This window comes from Sapajus apella, unplaced genomic scaffold (assembly GCF_009761245.1).
Source record: "Sapajus apella isolate SASKATOON/1434 unplaced genomic scaffold, GSC_monkey_1.0 scaffold2, whole genome shotgun sequence".
In the NCBI taxonomy this organism is placed as follows: Eukaryota; Metazoa; Chordata; class Mammalia; order Primates; family Cebidae; genus Sapajus; species Sapajus apella.
The window spans coordinates 25,467,781-25,491,252 of record NW_022436942.1 but is presented as its reverse complement, the minus strand read 5'-3'; the positions used below and the strand labels follow the sequence as shown (position 1 = coordinate 25,491,252).

The window sequence follows — 23,472 nt, the reverse complement described above, 5'->3', positions numbered from 1 at the left end:
CACCACGCCCGGCTAATTTTGTATTTTTAGTAGAGACGGGGTTTCTCCGTGTGGGTCATGCTGGTCTCGAACTCCAAACCTCAGGTGATCGGCCCGCCTCGGCCTCCCAAAGTGCTGTGACTACAGGCGTGAGCCGCTGCGCCCGGCCCGGAGGGGTTCTTTCTAAACCGACCTACTCCGCGCACTCTACCCGCGGCCCCCTTCCCGCCCTGCCTGCACTCGTGCCTCCCCGCCTCGCCCCCAGGTCGTGCGCCCCACGTGCCCAGGGCGGGTGGGAAGTACCTGCCGCCATCTTGCTCACCAGCCTCCAAAATGCGGCTGGGGCTCCTGAGTGTAGCGCTGCTGTTTGTGGGGAGCTCTCACTTACACTCAGACCCTCACTCGCCCTCCGAAAAGCCCAGGCTCGGCCTCTCGGTGGAACCGGCCGCTGGTTCCCGGCAGGCTGAGGCCCCCCGCAAGAGGCCCGGGCGGCGGAGGGAAGGAGGGGCGCACACAAAGGGCAGTACCTGTTCGCCCCTGTCTCTGGGCCCCTCTTGCCTTTTCCCCACCGCTACAGTCTTTGAATTTGGGTTCCTCCTTTCCTGTTGTCCCAGCCGCCTTTAACCAAAATTGTACATACCTAGACAGTTTCTAGGCCCGTTATAGTAACAGTCGTAACAGCAAAATGACACATTTGTATTGTGAATCTGTATTTTCTCCTCAAAACATTCTGGGGTTTATCATCCCGATTTTATAGATTAATAAGTCAGGGGATAAAGAGTTGAAAGGGAGGGCTATGAGGTGACCATTTCATGCTATAGTAGAGAAAAATTAGCCCAACAAGTGAAATGGTGAGCATTAGAATTTGCATCTCTCGACTCACTGTTCCCAGGCTCTTTAACCGCTGTTTCACCTAAGGAAGAATGTGTTACGTGGCCAGAAAAATTTATATTTTTGGGGACTAGAGTTTTAAAATTAATGGATTGTGTTGACTTCCGGTCTGTAAGTATGGCATATTTGTCTTAACTCTCCAAGTTTCTTTGAAAATATGGGCATGCCTCTGGTGTGTTAGCTTGCTTAATGTTTAGATAGGAATTTAAAGGATTACATTAATATGTTCAGCTTAGGAAGTAACATAATATAGATGCTCAGTCCAAATAACGTATCATTTTTACTTTTAGATTGTGGAACGGCACCACTTAAGGATGCGCTGCAAGGGTCCCGGATTATAGGGGGCACAGAAGCTCAAGCGGGCACATGGCCTTGGGTGGTGAGCCTGCAGGTTAAACATGGCCATGTTCTTTCTCATGTATGTGGGGGAACCCTAGTGAGAGAGAGGTGGGTCCTCACAGCTGCCCACTGCACTAAAGACGCTAGGTATGTATTCAGAACAGAAACATTTTATTCTCTTAGGGGATAGTTTGAAGTGATAGAAGACCGTTTAACTTCAGCCATTCTCAGTTAAGCTATGTTTGCAAATAGCCATAATGCCTTCCTTATACATAGTATACTGTATTTGTTGAAAGAAATCCTTTATTTTTTACTTTATTATTATTTTTTTTTTTGAGATGGAGTGTTGCTCTGTTGCCCAGGCTGGAGTGCAGTGGTGCAATCTCAGTTCACTGCAATCTCTGCCTCCTGGGCTCATGTGATTCTCCTGCCTCAGCCTCCTGAATAGCTGGGATTACAGGTGCCTGCCATCATGCCTGGCTAATTTTTGTATTTTTAGTAGAGACAAGGTTTTGCCATGTTGGCCAGGCCGGTCTCAAACTCCTGACCTCAGGTGATCCACCAGCCTCTGCCCTCCAAAGTGCTTGGATTATAGGCGTGAGTCACAACCGGCCTGCCCCCTATCATGCTGTACTCTTTCCTAGAGATGTCTAATCTGCCTCTGCTGCGGCAATCACCATGTGCTGTCAACTCCTAGGTCTCTCCTGATGAGTCATATTTCCAGCTCCCTCCAAGGGAGTCACATTCTAAATAAGTCCAAAACGGAATTTACTTTCCTCTGATACTGTTTCTTCTCTATTTTCTCAGTTAATACCATCATCAACAGTTCCATTACCCAGAGAGTTATCTGATTTCTCCCACTTCACCTATCCAAGTGGTCCCCAAGGCCTGTGAAGGCTCCCTGTGCAGTATCTTAAATTTGCTGCTTCTGTTCCTTAACCCTCCCTACTGATTAAAAGTAGATCCTAGGCCGGGTGCGGTGGCTCAAGCCTGTAATCCCAGCACTTTGGGAGGCCGAGGTGGGTGGATCATGAGGTCAAGAAATCGAGACCATCCTGGTCATCATGGTGAAACCCCGTCTCTATTAAAACTACAAAAAATCAGCTGGGCATGGTGGCGCGTGCCTGTAATCCCAGCTACTCAGGAGGCTGAGGCAGGAGAATTGCCTGAACCCAGGAGGCGGAGGTTGCGGTGAGCCGAGATCGCGCCATTGCACTCCAGCCTGGGTAACAAGAGCGAAACTCCGTCTCAAAAAAAAAAAAAAAAAAAAAAAAAAAGTAGATCCAGAATATCAGTCTCCCTATCCCTAGCTTATGACTCATCATACTTATATTTACTACTATGATAATAACTGTCCTAATGAATGTGAAATGGTAGCTCATTGTGGCTTTTCTATCAATTTCCCAAATTAATAGTGATGTTAAGCATTTTCTATGCGCTTATTGGTCATTTGTATATCTTCTTTGGAGAAATGTCTATTCAAGTCCTTTGTCCATTTTAGAACTGGGCTCTTTGCTTTTTTGTTGAGTTGTAGGAGTTCTTTATGTGTTCTGGATATTAATCTGTTGTCAGACACATGATTTGCAAATATTTTCTCCCATTCTGTGGGTCATCTTTTCACTCTCTTGATAGTGTGCTTTGATACATAAAAGCTTTTAATTTTGGTGAAGTCAAATTTATCTATTTTTTTCTTTTGTTGCCTGTGTTTCTGGTGTAATATGTAAGAAATCATTATATCAAATCCAGTATCATAAAGCTTTTCCCCTGTGTTTTCTTTTTTTTTTTTTTTTTTTTTTTGAGACGGAGTTTCACTCATGTTACCCAGGCTAGAGTGCAATGGCGAGATCTCGGCTCACCGCAACCTCCGCCTCCTGGGTTCAGGCAATTCTCCTGCCTTAGCCTCCTGAGTAGCTGGGATTACAGGCACGCGCCACCATGCCCAGCTAATGTTTTGTATTTTTAGTAGAGACGGGGTTTCACCATGTTGACCAGGATGGTCTCGATCTCTTGACCTCATGATCCACCCGCCTCGGCCTCCCAAAGTGCTGGGATTACAGGCTTGAGCCACCGCGCCCGGCCTCCCTGTGTTTTCTTCTAAGAGTTTATAGTTCTAGCTCTTAGATTTAGATCTGTGATCCATTTTGAGTCAATTTTTGCATAAAATATCAGGTAAGGGTACAACATCATTGTTTTACATATGGCTATCCAGTTTTTCCCAGCACTGTCTGTTGAAAAGTTTGTCCTTTCCCCATTGGATGGTATTGGTACCCTCATTGAAAATCAGTTGATCAGATATGAGAGGGTGTGTTTCTGGGCTCTCAGTTCCCATCGATGTATAGATCTGTCCTTATGCTAGTATCACACACTCTTTGGATTAGTATGGCTCTGTAGTATTTTTTCATTGGTGGTTTGTTTTCTTGTGTTTTTTTTAGACACAGTCTCGTTTTGTCTCCCAGGCTGGCAGGCAGTGGCACAATCTCAGCTCACGGCAACCTCCACCTCCCAGGCTCAGGTGATCCTCCCATCTCAGCCTACTGAATAGCTGGGACTGCAGGTGTGCACCACCGCGTCTAATTTTTGTATTTTTTTTTTGTAGAGACAGGCTTTCACTATGTTGCGTAGGCTGGTCTGAAACTCCTGGGCTCAAGTGATTTGCCTGTTTGGCCTCCCAAAGTGGTGGGATTGCAGGTGTGAGCCACTGGGAATGGAAGTTAGTTCAGCCCCTGTGGAAACCAGTTCGGAGATTTCTCAGAGAACTTAAAAACAGAACTATCGTTTGACCCAGCAATCCCATTACTGAATATATACCTGAAGAAATATAAATAATTTTACCATAAAGACACATGTATGCATATGTTCATCACTGCACTATTCAGAATAGCAAAGACATGGAATCAACCTAGATGCTCGTCAATGAGGGACTGGATAAAGAAAATGTGGTACACAGACACCATGGAATACTATGCAGTCATAAAAAAGAATGAAATCATGTCCTTTGTAGCAACATAGCTAGAGCTAGAGGTCATTATCCAAAGCAAATTAATACAGAAACAGAAAACCAAATGTTGCATGCTATCTCCTATAAGCGGGAGCCAAACACTGAGTACACATGGACATGAAGCAGGGAATAACAGACACTGGGCCCTCCCTGAGGGTGGAGAAGGGGGACTAAAAACTACCTATTGGGTACTATGCTCATTACATGGGTGGTGACATCATCTGCACACCAAACCCCTGCCACACAGTTTACCTATGTAACAAACCAGCACATGTACCTCCGAACGTAACATGAAAGTTAGGGAAAAAATATAAATAAAAGTGTTTAGCACCTCCCCACTTGCCATCTTGCTCCTTCTCATCATGCAATGCTCCTGTTCTTTCTCCTTCCATCATGATTGTAAGCTCCCTGAAGCCCTCACCACAAGCAATGCAAGCACCATGGTTTCTGTGCAGCCTGCAGAACTGTCAGCCAATTAAACCTCTTTTCTTTATAAATTACCCAGTTTCACCATGTTGGTCAGGCTGGTCTTGAACTAACCTCGTGATCCACCCACCTTGGCCTCCCAAATGCTGGGATTACAGGCGTGAGCCATTGCGCCCCGCCCAAATATTTATTTATAACAAAGCAAGAATGGCCAAATACATATGTTTTTTGTTTTTTGGTTTTTTTTTGAGACGGAGTTTCGCTCTTGTTACCCAGGCTGGAGTGCAATGGCGCGATCTCGGCTCACCGCAATCTCCGCCTCCCGGGTTCAGGCAATTCTCCTGCCTCAGCCTCCTGAGTAGCTGGGATTACAGGCACGCGCCACCATGCCCAGCTAATTTTTTGTAGTTTTAGTAGAGACGGGGTTTCACCATGTTGACCAGGATGGTCTCGATCTCTTGACCTTGTGATCCACCCGCCTCGGCCTCCCAAAGTGCTGGGATTACAGGCTTGAGCCACCGCGCCCGGCCTGGCCAAATACATATGAATGTGCCACTGTTTGTTAATTCATCTACTACTTGAAGGATATTTAAGTTGTTTCCAGTTTGGTCAATTATGAGTAAAGTCACTATAAACATTTGTGTGAATCTAAGTTTTCTTTTCACTTGTGTAAATACCCAAGAGTGAGAATGCCTTGTCAAATGGTAAGTGTATGTGCAATCTTATATTTAAAAAAATAAAGAAGTAGAACTTTTTTTTTTTTTTTTTTTTTTTGTGACAGACTTTCGCTTTGGCCCAGGCTGGAGTGCAGTGGCGCAATCTCGGCTCACTGCAACCTCTGCCTCCTGGGTTCAAGCAATTCTCCTGCCTCAGCCTCCCAAGTAGCTGGGATTAAAGGCACCTGCCACCATGCTCAGCTAATTTTTGTATTTTTAGTAGAGACAGGGTTTCACCATGTTGGCCAGGCTGGTCTCAAACTCCTGACTTCGTGATCCGCCCACCTCGGCCTCCCACAGTGCTGAGATTACAGGCGTGAGCCACTGCTCCCGGCCTTTGGTTTTTTTTTTGTTGTTTGTTTTTGTTTGTTTGTTTTCGTTTTTTTTTTTGAGACAGGGTCTTACTCTGTTCCTCAGGCTTGAGTGCAGTGGTACAATCATGGCTCACTGCAGCCTCAACCTCCTGAGCTCAAGCAATCCTCCCACCTCAGCCTCCAGTAGGTGGTACTACAGGCACATGCCACCACACCCAGCTAATTTTTGTATTTTTTTATAGAGACAGAGTTTCGCCATGTTGCCCAGGGTGGTCTCGAACTTCTGGGCTCAAGCAGTCTGCCTGCCTCATCCTCCCAAAGTGTTGGGATTACAGGCATGAGCCTCCATGCCCGGCCTAGAACATATTTAATGTAAGAAAATGAGAAAACAGAAATGATTTTTCTTATCTTATTATTATACTTCCTAGAAATAATAGCTGTTAATTTTTTGTTACATAGTCTTCTAGATTTTTCTAGCCAGATTATTTTATATAACAGGCTCATATATCTAAACTGTGAAGTAGCCTTTTTTTTTTTTTTTGAGGCAGTCTTGCTCTGTCTCCAGGCTCCAGGCTGGAGTGCAGTGGCGCAATCTCGGCTCACTGCAACCTCCGCCTCCCAGGTTCAAGCAGTTCTCCCTCCTCAGCCTCCCAGGTAGCTGGGATTACAGGCACACACCACCACGCCCAGCTAATTTTTTTGTATTTTTAGTAGAGATGGGGTTTCACCATGTTGGCCAGGATGGTCTTGATCTCCTGACCTCATGATCTGCCTGCCTTGGCCTCCCAAAGTGCTGGGATTACAGGCTTGAGCCACCGCGCCTGGCACCTTTTTTATTAAACTATATAACATGACATTTTTCCATATGTTGCTTCTGTTTTCCACTTTGTAGATGTGCCAAAATTTCTGTGGTATTTTCATAGCTAAATTTTTGTGTTCATCTTTTATTTCCTTGGGATAAATTCTAGGAAGTAGAACGGCAGAGTCAAATGCTATGCAGCTTTTTTAGGATATTGATACATGTTGTCAAATTGCCTGTCTCTTTACATTTTCTGCCATGAATAACAGTGCCCTTTTCCCTCTAATTCTTGTCTACACTGTTATCATCGAACACACACACACACACACACACACGCTCACACATGGTCACACTCAATGTTGCCAGTTTGAAGGATGAAAAGTTATCTCAGTATTTGTAAACAACAGTATATAAAGTGAAAGTTCCTCCTTTGTAATTCAATTCCAGGTGTTAACTACTGTTAACCTCTTGTGGTTTTAATTGCTGACTGTTTCGCTGGTTTTGGTTTTGGTTTTTTGCTTGCTTGCTTCCTTGCTTGCTTGCTTGCTTTTTTAAGACAGCCAAGATCTATTAGTTGCTTCTTCTTTTTACCTTTAGTGTCATGCTTTATCAAATCCTTTCTTGCGTCAGTGTTAAATATTCATCTATGTTATTTTCTGCTCTTGTTTTTTAATTCACATGCTAAGTTAATATCCAAATGTTTGATTCCAGTAAGTTTCAAAAACATCATAAAAGCAGAGGGAATATTTTAGTGAACTTCCATGTACCTATCATCCAGCTTCCAGTTATCAACTGACACCTGATCTTGTTTCACCTACACCCTCACCATTCCCCCTCCAATTATTTTGAAGCAAATCTCAGACATATCACTTTGGGTATCTCTAAAAGATAGGAACTCTTTATTAAACAGATCTGTACATTTAAATATTTAATCCGTTTGGAGTTTATTTTGGCGTTTAGTGTTATTTCAGATATCTAATTTTATTTCTCTTTTCAAATAACTAGTTGCCCCAATACCACATGCTGAATAATTCATTCTTTGTCCACTGGCAAAAAAATGTTGCCTTAATAACAGATTAAGTACTCATGTACTTGAACCTGTTTCTGGATTTTCTGTTCCATCGGTCTTTTTATCTTTTCCTAGATCATGATGCTTGTGTTAGTTGATATTTTATGTCACATGAAACTAGAATTAAAGTTTTTGATTATTAATCTACCATGAGAACAAAACTAGTGGGAGATTAAGAATATGCACTTAAGTAAAGGTGTTTATAATAAGAATGTTTACTTTCTTTCAGCAATCCTTTAATATGGAGAGCTGTGATTGGAACTAATAATATACATGGTCACCATCCTCATACCAAGAAGATAAAAATTAAAGCAATCATTATTCATCCAAACTTCATTTTGGAATCTTATGTAAATGACATTGCACTTTTTCACTTAAAAAAAGCAGTGAGGTATAATGACTATATTCAGCCTATTTGCCTACCTTTTGATGTTTTCCAAATCCTGGATGGAAACACAAAGTGTTTTATAAGTGGCTGGGGAAGAACAAAAGAAGAAGGTAATTATAGTCTGAATTTTACTGATACACATTTTCCAGATTATGAGCAGAGGAGGGTCAAACCTTTTATACAGTCACGTACCACATAATGACATTTAGGTCAATGATAGACTGCATACACGATGGTGGTCTATAAGATTATTTTTCCATATTTTTACTGAACCTTTTTTTTTTTTTTTTAAATCTAGACAGAGTTTCACTCTGTTGCCCAGGCTGGAGTGCAGTGGTGTGATCTCAGCTCACTGCAGCCTCACCTCCCAGGTTCAAGTGATTCTCTTGCCTCATCCTCCCAGTTAGCTGGGATTACAGGCATGCACCACCACACTTGGCTAATTTTTGTATTTTTAGTAGAGATAAGGTTTCGCCATGCTGGCCAGGTTGGTCTCAAACTCCTGGCCTCCTGTGATCCGCCTGCCTTGGCCTTCCAAAGTGCTGGGATTACAGGCATGAGCCACCGAGCCTGGCCTTTCTGTGTTTAGATATACAAATGCTTACTACTGTATCACAGCTGTCTACAATATTTAGTACAGCTGAACAGGTTGTAGCCTAGGAGTACCAGGCTATACCATAGACCCTAGGGGTGCAGCAGACTGTACCATCTAGGTTTATGGAAGTGCACTCTATTATGGTTGCACAACAACAGAATTGCCTAATGATGTATTTCTCAGAATGTTCTCTGTCATTAAGTGATACCTGACTGTGTTTCTTTCTTTCTATGTATTATCTTTTTATCTCTTTATGCCACGAGATTGAAAAGTATTATAGGTCCTTAAGAAACACTGAAAAAAACTTTTGAAGGGGCGGGTCTGTTTTTTTTTTTTTTTTTTTTTAACTTCTTGGAGGGAGAGAGAAAATTCTCTTCCAAAGCAGAAACAGAGACTTTCTCTGGTTGTACATGCCAAGATACTTGAACCTTAAGTTAGAATGGTGGTTCCAAGTGTTTCTGTAGTGTGAACTCAGACTATGAAGCCAGCTCTGTGGCAGAGTTGTCTCTCTTAAGTAAGACATTTCTGGTATGAGGAATCATATTTAGTTTCCTTTTAATTTATTTAATGCCTTATTTAGTATCAGGCAAGCTGATTGCGATACATATTTTTAGTGTACATAGGGGCACTAAATGTTAACTGACTGAACTAATGGGAGGAATAAAAAATAGATGACACAGTCTCTTTGTCTTTGTCTTTCCCAGCTGACATTTGGGAGAGTTTACCATGTTTCAGGCCCTGTTTTTGTTCTTGTTGTTGTCATTTAAAACACTTTTTTTTTTTTAGAGATGGGGTCTCACTCTGTCACCCAGGCTGGAGCACAGTGGTATAACTGTAGCTCACTGCAGCCTCAAACTCCTAGGCTCAAGCAGTTCTCCTGCCTCAGCTTCTCCAATAGCTGGGACTACAGGCACATAACACCACACCCAGCTTTTTAAAACATTTTATGTATGTATATATGTATGTTTATTTATTTATTTTTTAAAGACAGGGTCTTGCTCTGTCACCCAGGCTGGAGTGCAGTGGGAGGATCACAGCTCACTGTAACCCTGACCTCCTGGTCCCAAGTAATCCTCCTGCCTCAGCCTCCCAAGTAGCGGGTACTACAGGCATGTGCCACCATGCCCAGCCAATTTTTTCATTTTCTTGTAGAGACAGGGTCTTGCCATGTTTCCTAGGCTGATCTTGAACTCCTGGCCTCAAGAAATCCTCCTGCCTCAGCCTCCCAAAGTGCTGACATTACAGGTATGAGCCACTGTCCCCAACTTTTGCCTGTTTGTTTTTAAGAGACCATCTTGCTGTGTTGCCCAGGCTGGTCTTGAACTCCTGGCCTCAAGCAATCCAGCTGCTTCAGTCTCCTGAGTAGCTGGGTTTATAGGCATGAGCACCATGCCTGTCCTGGGTCCTGTTTTAAATATACTACTTTATCTTATACCCCCAATATTCCTAAAAGGGAGTTAATGTTATTTTTACCCCATTTAACAGACCAGGAATTGAGAATCTTAGAGGTTAAGAAACTGGGACTCAAATCTAAGTCTCTTTTATTCTAAAGCCTGAATATTTAACAACTGCATTAAACTGCTATTGAGGGAATCACAGTCCAGTTAGGAATATATGAGGTTAAGTACTAAGACTCCTTTTTTCTTCCTATTCCCCACAGGCCCCAGCCATTTAAATATTTGTGGATTATTTAGCTAGGATGTAGATAAATGTATGAAATATCTGTGAATTATTATTTTTCTTTTTTTTCCATCTATGGATACTTAAGGAAGATAAGGAAAGCAACATGCTGTAGAGAACATGGGCTTTAGAATGACAGACCTAATTCTGAATCCCAGCCTGCCACCACAGGCTCGCTGAATGACCATAGGCATGTTTTTGACTCTTTAATAACAATTAGAACAACAATAATGGAAGCAGCTACCATTTGTTTAGGGCCAGGAACTTAATAAAATGCTAAGCATTGTAATGCATTATCTCATTTAATACCCCCAGCAACACTATAGAAAATACTGTAAAATGAATGAGTAAAATAAAGCTTAAAGAGGTTAAATAAGTTGCTCGAACTAATAAAATAACTAAGTGATAAAGTCAGAATTCAAGCCCAGTTCTGCGTCTCACAAAACGCATGTATTTCCACCATATATATATGTATATATATTTATATATATATACACGTGTATATATATGTGTCTATATAGACATATGTGTATGTCTATACATACATATATATATGTCTCATATATATATATATATATATGAGAGACAGATTCTCACTCTGTTGCCCAGCCTGGAGTGCAGTGGCACAATCTCAGCTCACTGCAACCTCTGTCTCCCAGGTTCAAACGATTCTCCTGCCTCAGCCTCCCAAGTAGCTAGGATTACAGGCACATGCCACCACACCTGGCTAATTTTTTATATCTTTAGTAGAGACGGGGTATTACTATGTTGTCCAGGCTGGTCTCAAACTCCTGACCTCATGATTTGCCCGCCTCGGCCTCCCAAAGTGCTGGGATTATAGCCGTGAGCCACCACACCTGGCCCCCACTATATTATTAACATATCATCTTTCACAATGTCATCCAGTTTCATGATCTGTTAAAGTACGAGCAATAATACCCCTCAGAGAGTTGTTTTGAGAATTAAATTAGTTCTCTAGCAACATGGTAGATTACATGTACATACCAGGCTCCCCACTGAAAACTGTTAAAGAGGAAGATTACATAGGCTAAGGACTCGATGTGACAATGGAACTTAGAGAGGGAACTGGAACACAGAAGTTGACTTTCATCTTTAGAGTATTTGCCAAAAAGTTAACTTTTAATATTGATTTCAGTGATTTCATGGACCTTGGAAAGAGATGGTTAAAGAACAAAAGTTGTCCAAGTTGGGGAGTAGGGAAGACACTCCCATAAAGCTGGAGTCCCATGGCTGTACTGTAAAAATGAGTCAGACTCATGACCTAGCATATAATACTTTTTTTTTTTTTTTGAGTCGGAGTTTCGCTCTTGTTGCCCAGGCTGGAGTGCAATGGCGCAATCTCGGCTCACCGCAACCTCCGCCTCCTGGGTTCAGGCAATTCTCCTGCCTCAGCCTCCTGAGTAGCTTGGATTACAGTGGTGTACCACCATGCCCAGCTAATTTTTGTATTTTTAGTAGAGACAGGGTTTCACCATGTTGGCCAGGCTGGTCTCAAACACCTGGCCTCAAGTGATCTGCCCACCTTGGCCTCCCAAAGCGCTGGGACTATAGGCATGAGCCACTGTGCCCGCCTTGTTCTTACATATACAGTATACTTCAAATATGATCTAGGTAGGTTGGAAAAAAAAAGGAGGGGAAAAATACACATGGCTACATTAATCAAAAGAAAGCTGGATTACACCGGTAATCCTAGCACTTTGAGAGGCTAAGGTGAGAGGATTGCTTGAGGCCAGGAGTTTGAGACCAGCCTGAGCAACATAGGGAGACCTCGTCTCTACAAAAATAAAAACAAATAATTAGCCAGGTATGGTAGTGCACATCTGCAGTCCCAGCTATGTGGGAGGATCACTTGAGCCCATTAAATATAGCTCATGATATTTAATAAACTATTTAATGATAGCACCACTGCACTCCAGCCTGGGTCTCCAAACAAGGAAAAGAAGCTAGAATGGAAAAAAGAAAAAGTAGGAATGCCTATATAAATATCAGATAAAGTAGACTTTAGAGCAAAGAAGATTACAAGGATGGTGAGAGACATTACATAATAATAAAAGGGTCAGTCCACCAAGAAGACATAGCAATGCTAAACATGTATACACCAAACAACAGACATACAGTTTTTTGTTTCTTTTTTGAGACAGAGTCTCCCTCTCTCACCCAGGCTGGAGTGCAGTGGCACAATGTCAGCTCACTGCAACCTCTGCCTCCCAGCTTCAAACGATTCTCCTGCCTCAGCCTCCTGGGTAGCTAGGACTAGCTGAGCATGATGGCGGGTGCCTGTAACCCAAGATCAAACCATTCCACTCCAGCCTGGGCAATAAGAGTAAGACTGTCTCAAAAAAAAAAAAAAAAAAAAAAAGAGAAACTTATTGAATAAACTAGGTATCATATTAAACACAGCTAAATAGAGGATTTGTGAACTAGAAGATATATCTAAAGGATATATATCTTAGCACAGAGAGAAGAAAAAGAGAAAACATGAAATAGGTCTAAGGATAGAATGAGAAAATCTAACATATATCTAATGAGAGCGTCAGAGAGGAAAGAATAAAGAAGATAGAAGAGAGGCAATATTCAATGTATTTGGGTTGAAATTTCTTAAAAACTGATGAAAGATGTGAATCCAGATTACTCTTGTTGCCCAGGCTGGAGTGCAATGGCACGATCTCAGCTCTGCCTCCCAGGTTCAAGTGATTCTCCTGCCTCAGCCTCCCAAGTAGCTAGGACTACAAAATTAACTACCATACCTGGCTAATTTTTTATTTTTAGTAGAGATGGGGTTTCTCCATGTTAGTCAGGCTGGTCTCAAACTCCTGACCTGAGATGATCTGCCCACCTCAGCCCCCCAAAGTGCTGGGATTACAGGCATGAACTACCATGCCCCACCTAATCCAGATAAAATATTAATAAGCACAATACTAGCCAAAAACAAAAAACCATAATCCCCTTTCGTACATTATACTGAAGTTGAACAACAACAAAAAAACCCAGAATATCTGAAATGTAGCCAGAAATAAAAGAAAAATCCTTATAATAGAATACAGATTAGTTTTCAGAAAACTTCCCAATAGCAATAATGAAAGCCAAAAGACACTCTCCTGTTGCCGTGTGAAGATGTGCTTGCCTCCCTCTTTGCCTTCTGCCAAAGGCTTTTTGAGGCCTACCCTCAAGAAACATGGCTTGAGTACAGACTGAAGAACTGATTATTGAGATCATCATGGTGGACCGGAGACAGAACTAGATTGTATCTCCAACTCGGAGCTTCTGTCCAGCCTGCAGAGTGATTATTCTGACCATCCTGGCAGACTGGAGGCAGAACTAGATTGCAGCTCTAACTTGGATGGACAGAGCAGTGTCGTGGAGGTTTGCATCATGAATTTTAGCCAGGAGCAACTGTAGGAATAAACCAGGAATCCCAAGACAACCCATAGACCCTCTGAAGGAAGCAGACTGCTCCTGCAGGACCTGGGAGATACCCCAAATACTGTGGGAAGTGGGTAGCCTGGGGCAAGTTCTCACCCATTTGCCCACTGTCTGGAAACAGACTTGGTACTGTTGTGGGGCACAGTGGGAGTGAGACTGGCCCTTCGGATTGTATGTGAGCTGGATAAAGCCTGTGATTGCTGACTTTCCCCTACTCCACTGACAACCTGCATGACTCAGCAGAAGCAGCCATAATCCCCCTCAGTATACAACTCCATTGACCTGAGAACCTCACTCCCATCCCCCACAGCAGCTGCAGCAAGACCCACCCAAGGACAGTCTGAGCTCAGACATGCCTAGCCCTGCCCCCACCTGACGGTTCTTCCCTACCCACCCTGGTAGCTGAAGACAAAGGGCATATATTCATGAGCGTTCTAGGGCCCTGACCACCACCAGTTCCTCTCCATACTACCACAGCTGATGCTTTCTGGAAAGCACCACCTCCTGGCAGGAGGCCAACCGGCACAAAAATAGGACATTAAACCACCAAAGCTAAGAATCTTCACAGAGTCCATTTCAACCCCCTGCCATCTCCACTGGAACAGATGCTGGTATCCACGGCTGAGAGACCCATAGATGGTTCACATCACAGGACTCTGTAGACAACTCCCAGTGCCAGCCCAGAGTTGGTAGACTTGCTAGGTGGCTAGACCCAGAAGAAAAATAACAATCACTGCAGCTCAGCTCTCAGGAAGCCACATCCAGAGGAAAAGGCAGAGAGTACTACATTAAAGGAATACCCCATGGGACAGAAGAATCTAAACAGCCTTCAGCCCTATACCATCCCTCTGACAGAGCCTACCCAAATGAGAAGGAACCAGAAAACCAACTCTGGTCATATGACAAAACAAGGCTCTTTAACACCCCCCAAAAAATCACCCAGCTCACCAGCAGTGGAGCCAAACCAAGAATAAATCCCAAATTTACCTGAAAAAGTATTCAGGAGGTTAGTTATTAAGCTCATCAGGGAGGCACCAGAGAAAGGCGAAGCCCAATGCAAGGAAATCCAAAAAGCAATACAAGAAATGAAGGGAGAAATATTCAAGGTAATGGATAACAATCAAAACTTCAGGAAGCATGAGCACACTTACAGGGATGGAAAATGCTCTGGAAAGTCTCAGCAACAGAATTGAAAAAGTAGAAGAAAGAAATTTAGAGCTCAAAGACAAAAAGTCTTTGAATTAACCCAATCCAACAAAGACAAAGAAAAATATTAAGAAAATATGAACAAAGCCTCCAAGAAGTCTGGGATTATGTTAAACAACCAAATCTAAGAAGAATTGGTGTTCCCGAGGAAGAAGAGAAATCTAAAAGTTTGGAAAACATATTTGGGGGAATAATCAGGGAAAACTTCCCTGGCCTTGCTAGAGACCTAGACATCCAAATACAAGAAGCACAAAGAACACCCGGCAAATTCATTGCAGAAAGATTATTGTCTAGGCACATTGTCATCAGGTTATCTAAACTTAAGGTGAAGGAAAGAATCTTAAGAGCTGTGAGACAAAAGCACTAGGTAACATATAAAGGAAAACCCACCATATTGACCCCAAATTTCTCAGCAGAAACCCTGCAAGCTAGAGGGGATTGGGACCCTATTTTCAGCCTCCTCAAACGAAACAATTGTGAGCCAAGAATTTTGTATTCAGTGAAACTAACCATCAAATATGAAAGAAACATAGTCTTTTTCAGGCAAAGAAATGCTGAGAGAATTTTCCACTACCAAGCCACCACTGCAAGAACTGCCAGAAGGAGCTCTAAATCTTGAAAGAAATCCTGGAAACACATGAAAACAGAACGTCTTTAAAGCATAAATCTCACAGGACCTGTAAAACAAAAATATAACTTAAAAAGCACAAACCAAAAACCAAGGTACAAGGCAAAAAACAGCATGATGAATGGAATGGTTCCTCACATCTCAGTACTAACGTTGAATGTAAATGGCCTAAATGCTCCACTTAAAAGATACAGAACTGCAGAAGGGATAAGAACTCGCCAACCATCTGCTGCCTTCAAAAGACTCACCTAACAAGGACTCACATAAACTTTAAAGTCAAGGGGTGGAAAAAGGCATTTCATGCAAATAGACACCAAAAGAAAGCAGAAGTAGCTATTTTTACATCAGACAAAACAAACTTTAAAGCGTTAGCAGTTAAAAAAGACAGAGGGACATTATATAATGGTAAAAGGCCTTGTCCAACAGGAAAATATCACAGTTCTAAACATATATGCACCTCACACTGGAGCTCCCACATTTATAAAACAATTACTAATAGACCTAAGAAATGAGATATACAGCAACACAATAATAGTGGTGAACTTCAGTACTCCGCTGACAGCACTAGATGGGTCATCAAGACAGAAAGTCAACAAATGGATTTAAATTATACCTTTGAACCAATAAACTTAACAGATGTATACAGAACATTGCATCCAACAACGGCAGAATACACTTTCTGAAAGTGCATGGAACTTTCTCCAAGACAGGCCATCTGATAGGCCACAAAATGAGCCTCAATAAATTTAAGAAAATTGGTATTATATCAAGCACTCTCTTGAACAACAGTGGAATAAAACTGGAAATCACTCCAAAAGGAACTTTCAAAACCATGCAAATACATGGAAATTAAATAACCTGCTCCTGAATAATCATTGGGTCAAAAACAAAATTAAGATGGAAATTAAAAAATTATTCAAACTGGATGACAAGAATGACAAAACCTCCGGGATGCAGCAAAGGTGGTGCTAAGAGGAAAGTTCATAACCCTAAATGCCTATATCAGAAAGACTGAAAGGAGCACAAACTGACATTCTAAGGTCATACCTCAAGGAACTAGAGAAACAAGAAGAAACCAAACCCAAACCCAGCAGAAGAAAGGAAATAACCAAGATCAGAGCAGAACTAAATGAAATTGAAACAAACAAAAATACAAAAGATAAATGAAACAAAAGGCTGGTTCTTCAAAAAGATAAATAACATTAGCAAGATTAGCCAAGAAAAGAAGAGAGAAAATCCAAATAAGCTCAATAAGAAACGAAACAACGATATTACAACTGACACCACAGAAATACAAAAAATGACTCAACGCTACTATGAATAGTTTTATGCACATAAACCGGAAAACCTGGAAGAGACAGATGAGTTTCTGGAAAAATACAACCCTCCTAGCTTAAGTCAGAAATAATTAGGATACCCTGAACAGAGCAATAACAAGCAACAAGATTTAAGTGGTAATTTAAAAATTACCAACAAAAAAAATTGAGGACCAGAGGTATTCACAGCAGAATTCTACCAGACATTCAAAGAAAAATTGATACCAACCCTTTTGACACTATTCCACAAGACAGAGAAAGAGAGAGCCCTTTCTAATTCATTCTATGAAGCCAGCATCCCTTAATACCAAAACCAGGAAAGGACATAATTAAAAAAGAAAACTACAAACCAATATCCCTGATGAACATAACACTAAAACACTTAACAAAATACTAGGTAACTAAATCCAACAATATATCAAAAAGATAATCCACTGGCGGGCGTGGTGGCTCACACATGTAATCCCAGCACTTTGGGAGGCTGAGGCGGGCAGATCACCTGAAGTCAGGAGTTCGAGACCATCCTAGCCAACTTGGTGAAACCCTGTCTCTATTAAAAATAGAAAAATTGGGCCGGGCACGGTGGCTCACGCCTGTAAACCCAGCACTTTGGGAGGCCGAGGCGGGTGGATCATGAGGTCAAGAGATCGAGACCATCCTGGTCAACATGGTGAAACCCCGTCTCTACTAAAAATACAAAAAATCAGCTGGACATGGTGGCGCATGCCTGTAATCCCAGCTACTCAGGAGGCTGAGGCAGGAGAATTGCCTGAACCCAGGAGACGGAGGTTGCGGTGAGCCGAGATCGCGCCATTGCACTCCAGCCTGGGCAACAAGAGCGAAACTCCATCTCAAAAAAAAAAAAAAAATAGAAAAATTGGCTGGGCATGGTGGTGGACACAGGAGAACTGCTTGAACCCAGGAGGCAGAGGTAGCAGTGAGCCAACATCATGCCACTACACTCCAGCCTGAACATCAGAGGGAGACTCGACTTCCTCTCAAAAAAAAAAAAAAAAAAAGGTAATACACTATGATCAAGTGGGTTTCTTACCAGGGATGCAGGGATAGTTTAGCATATGCAAGTCAGTAAATGTGATACATTACATACACAGAATTAAAAACAAAAATCACATGATCATCTCAATAGATACAGAAAAGGCATTTGACAAAATCCAGCATCCCTTTATGATTAAAACTCTCAGCAAAATCGGCATAAAGAGATATACTTCAATATAATGAAAGTCAACTATGACAAACCCACAGCCAACATAATACTGAATAGGGAAAAGTTGAAAGCATTCCCTCAGAACTGGAACAAGACAAGGATGCTCACTCTCACTACTCCTTTTCTTTTTTTTTTTTTTTTTTTTTTTTTTGAGACAGAGTTTCGCTGCTGTTGCCCAGACTGGAGTGCAATGGCACTATCTCGGCTCACCGCAACCTCCACCTCCTGGGTTCAAGCAATTCTCCTGCCTCAGCCTCCCGAGTAGCTGGGACTACAGGCACGCACCATCATGCCCAGCTAATTTTTGTATTTTTAGTAGAGACGAGGTTTCACCTTGTTAACCAGGATGGTCTCGATCTCTTGACCTCGTGATCCACCCACCTCGGCCTCCCAAAGTGCTGGGATTATAGGCGTGAGCCACCGCGCCCGGCAGTACTCCTTTTCAACGTAGTACTGGAAGTCCTAGCCAGAGAAATCAGACAAGATTAAAAAAAAAAAAAAAAAAAAAAAAGGCATTCAGATTGGTTAAGAGGAAGTCAAACTGTCACTGTTTGCTGACAATATGAACATTTACCTTGAAAACCCTAAAGACTCCTCCAGAAAGCTCCTAGAACTGATAAAAGAATTCAGCAAAGTTTCCAGATACAAGATTAACATACACAAATCAGCAGCTTTCCTATATACTAACAGTGACCAAGTGGAGAATCAAATCAAGAACTCAATCCTTTTTACAATAGCTGCAAAAGAAAAAACAAAAAAACAAAAACAAACAAAAAAAAAAACCACTTAAGAATGTATCTAACAAAGGAGGCAAAAGACTTCTACAGGGAAAACTACAAAACACTGCTGAAAGAAATCACAGATGGCATAAACAAATGGAAACACATCCCATGCTCATGGATGGGTAGAATCAATATTGTGAAAATGACCATACTGCCAAAAGCAATCTACAAATTAAATGCAATCCCTATCAAAATACCACCATAGTTCTTCACAGAATTAGAAAAAAACAATTCTAAAATTCATATGGAACCCAAAAAAAGCCCACATAGTCAAAGCAAGATCAAGCAAAAAGAACAAATCTGGAGGCATACTACCTGATTTCAAACTATAAGGCCATTATCACCAAAACAGCATGGTACTGGTATAAAAATGGGCACACAGACCAATGGAACAGAATAGAGAACCCAGAAATAAACCCAAATGATCTTCAACAAAGCAAACAGAAACATAAAATGGAGAAAGGACACCCTTTTCAACAAATGGTGCTGGGATAATTGGCTAGCACATGCAGGAGAATGAAACTGGATTCTCTTTGCTCACCTTATACAAAAATCAAAATGGATTAAAGACTTAAATCTAAGACCTGAAAGTATAAAAATTCTAGAAGATAACATTGGAGAAACCCCTCTAGACATTGGCTTAGGCAAAAATTTCATGACCAAGAAACCAAAATAAAATGCAATAAAAATAATGATAAATAGCTGGGACTTAATTAAAGAGCTTTTGCATGGCAAAAGGGACAGTCAGCAGAGTAAACAGACAACCCACAGAGTGGGAGAAAATCTTCACAGTCTATACATCTGACAGAAGACTAGTATCCAGAATCTGCAACAAGCTCAAACAGATCAGCAAGAAAAAAAACAATCCCATCAAAAAGTGGGCTAAGGACATGAATAGATAGTTCTCAAAAGAAGATATACAAATGGCCAAGAAACATATGAAAAAATGCTCACCATCACTAATGATCAGGGAAATGCAAATCAAAACCACAATGTGATACTACCTTATTCCTACAAGAATGGTCATATCAAAAAAAAAAAAAAAAGTAGATGTTGACATGGATGTAGTGATGAGGAAACGCTTCTACACTGCTGGTGGGAATGTCAACTAGTACAGCCACCATGGAAAACAGTGTGGAGATTCCTTGAACTCAAAGTAGGCTAGCACGGTCGCTCATGCCTGTAATCCCAGCACTTTGGGAGGCCAAGGTGGGCAGATCACAAGGTCAGAAGTTTGGGACCAGCCTGGCCAACATAGTGAAACCCTGTCTCTACTAAAAATACAAAAAATTAGTCGGGTGTGGTGGCAGGCACCTGTAATCCCAGCTTCTGGGGAGGTTGGGGCAGGAGAATTGCTTGAACTTGGGAGGCGGAGGTTGCAGTGAGCTGAGATTGTGCCACTGCATTTCAGCCTGGGTGACAGTGCAAAAAAAAAAAAAAAAGAGAGAGAGAGAGAGAGAAAGAGAGAGGAAAGGAAAGGAAAAGAAAAAGAAAAGAAAGAAATTAATGGCATTCGCAGCGACCTGGATGAGACTGGAGACTATTATTCTAAATGAAGTAACTCAGGAATGGAAAACCAATCATCATGTATTCTCACTGATATATGGGAGCTAAGCTATGAAGATGCAAAGGCATAAGAATGATACAACGGACTTTGGGGACTTAGGAGGAAGGGTGGGAGAGGGACGAGGGTTAAAAGTCTATGAATAGGGTGCAGCATATACTGCTTAGGCGATGGTTGCACCAAAATCTCACGTATCACCACTAAAAAACTTACGTAACCAGACACCACCTATATCCCAATAACCTATGGAAAAATAAATAAAATAAAAAAGAAAGCCAAAAGACAAATATCGTCCTCAAAATGCTGAGAGAAAATAACTATGAACCTACAATTGTGTATCCAGCAAAGCTATCATTGAAGAATATCTGCGAACAAAAAGTGAATTTACTACCAACAGTCCTTCACCAAGGAAGTAAAAGAAATATCAGAAAGAAAGTAAATGATGCTAAAAGGGAGGTATAATATGAAGAAGGAACAGAAAAAGACATGGGTAATACATAGGTAAATGTAAATAAACATTTACACAACAGTGGTTCTCACTTGGGCATAATTTTGCCGCTAGGGAATATTTGGTAACATATCTGGAGAAAATTTTGGTTGTTAAAACTGGGAAAAAGATAAGTTTACTACTGGCATCTGCTCAGCATCCTTCAGTGCACAGTATAGTTTTCCCACCTCCCACACAAAGAATTGTTTGGCCTAAAATGTCAATAGTGGCAAGACAGAAACCTTAGAATCAAAAATAATGTCTAAATTGTGGGAAGAAAGCAGGTATTTCAGGACAGGTGACCAGAGTTAAAGTGGTTTCAGGTCCCTGTATTATTCAGGAGAAGTATTTAACTGATTAACATTATATTTGTTTCACATAAATGGTCAAATTTTAGTAACAGCAATAAATTCCTAAAAGGAAAAAAATTATGATAACTGGTTGAAGAAGAAAAGAATATCTGAGTAGACCCATAACAAGTATATAAATATAATCAGTAATTTTATTTATTTATTTATTTATTTATTTTTTGAGACGGAGTTGCACTCATGTTACCCAGGCTGGAGTGCAATGGCGCGATCTTGGCTCACCGCAACCTCCGCCTCCTGGGTTCAGGCAATTCTCCTGCCTCAGCCTCCTGAGTAGCTGGGATTACAGGCACGCACCACCATGCCCAGCTAATTTTTTGTATTTTTGGTAGAGACGGGGTTTCACCATGTTGACCAGGATGGTCTTGATCTCTTGACCTCGTGATCCACCCGCCTCAGCCTCCCAAAGTGCTGGGATTACAGGCTTGAGCCACTGCGCCCGGTCTATAATCAGTAATTTTAAATCTGTCCATTAAAGTAGCCAAGCCCAGATGACTTCACAGGTGAAGCATATCAAATATTTAAGGAAGAGGCAGTTCTAATATTATGCACTCAGAAAACAGAGGAGAAGGGAGTATTTCCCAGATAATTATGTAAGTCTAGTATTGTTATCCTGACACCAAACCAAGGACATTACAAGAAAACTATAGAGAAAGAGCTTTCATGAATAAGACTCAAAAATCATCAACAACATGTTAGCAAACCGAATACAACAACATAAAAAAGGATTGTATACACTACCTAGTGGAATTTCTTCCAAAAATGCAAGGTTGGTTTTACATCTGAAAATCAATAAAATAACATAAAACCTATATTAATAAAAGATAAAAATGATAAGATTGCTGCAAATGGTGTGGAAAATGTATTTGATAAAATCCAATACCATTCTAAGTTTAAAAATTCTCAAAAGAGGGGCCGGGCGCGGTGGCTCAAGCCTGTAATCCCAGCACTTTGGGAGGCCGAGGCGAGTGGATCACGAGGTCAAGAGATCGAGACCATCCTGGTCAACATGGTGAAACCCCGTCTCTACTAAAAATACAAAAAATTAGCTGGGCATGGTGGCACATGCCTGTAATCCCAGCTACTCAGGAAGCTGAGGCAGGAGAATTGCCTGAACCCAGGAGGCGGAGGTTGCGGTGAGCCGAGATCGCGCCATTGCACTCCAGCCTGGGTAACATGAGTGAAACTCCGTCCCCAAAAAAATAAAAAAAAAAAAATTCTCAAAAGAAATAGCAGCAGGAAGTCCTAGCCACGGCAATCAGGCAAGGGAAAGAAATAAAAGATACCCAAATAGGAAAAAAACCCAAATGATCTCACTTCACCAATGGTATGATTCTATGCCTAGAAAACCCTGAAGGCTCCACTAAAAGGCTCCTGGAACTGATAAATGACTTCAGTAAAGTTCCAGGATACTAAATCAATGTACAAAAATCAGTAGCATTTCTATACATCAATAATATTCAAGTTGAGAGCCAAATCAAGAATATTACTTACAATAAACACACACACACACACACACACACACACACACACACACACACACACAAAACCTCCATAGGAATACATCTAACCAAGGAAGTGAAAGATTTCTATAAGGAGAACTACAAAACAGTGCTGAAAAAAAAATCATAAATGATACAAACAAATGATGGGAACACATTCCATGTTTATAGACAGGAAAAATCAATAACATTAAAATGTCCATACTGCCCAAATCAATCTATAGATTCAATGATATTCCTATCAAACTACAATGTCATTTTTCACAGGACTAGAAAAAAACTGTTCTAAAATTTATATGGAACCCAAAAAGAGCCCAAATAGCCAAGGCAATCTTAAACACAAAAAACAAAGCTGGAGGCATCACATTACCAAACTTCAAACTATAAGACTACAGTAACACCAGGCATGGTGGCTCTTGCTATAATCCCAGCACTTTGGGAGGCCAATTTTGGTTGTTAAAACTAGGCAAAAGGATAAGTTTACTACTGGCATCTGCTCAGCAGATCACTTGTGGTCAGGAGTTTGAATTCAGCCTGGCCAATATGGTCCCAACCACGTCTCTACTAAAAATACAAAAATTAGTAGGGTGTGGTGGCACACACCTGTAATCCCAGCTATTTGGGGGGCTGAGGCAGGAGAATCACTTGAACCTGAGAGGGGATGGTTGCAGTGAGCCAAGATCATGCCACTGTACTCCAGCCTGGGCAATAGAGCAAGACTCCATCTCAAAAAAAAAAAAAAAAAAAAAAAAAACC

At 41.4% G+C, this 23,472-nt stretch overlaps 1 protein-coding gene across 2 annotated transcripts in view; it reads left to right on the top strand.

Moving 5' to 3' along the window:
• Positions 1 to 214: 214 nt before the first annotated feature.
• The window catches only part of TMPRSS12 (transmembrane serine protease 12), a 33,393-nt gene continuing 10,135 nt past the window's right edge, over positions 215 to 23,472 (top strand). The window contains exons 1-3 of one of the 2 annotated variants that reach the window (XM_032285043.1): positions 215 to 499; positions 1,161 to 1,356; positions 7,761 to 8,029. In XM_032285043.1, the coding sequence (XP_032140934.1) occupies positions 313 to 499; positions 1,161 to 1,356; positions 7,761 to 8,029 (652 nt within the window). In that variant the 5' untranslated portion in view covers positions 215 to 312. Of the gene's footprint in view, positions 500 to 760; positions 1,357 to 7,760; positions 8,030 to 23,472 lie in introns of those variants that run through there. The other variant, XR_004270818.1, reaches the window with a different exon arrangement.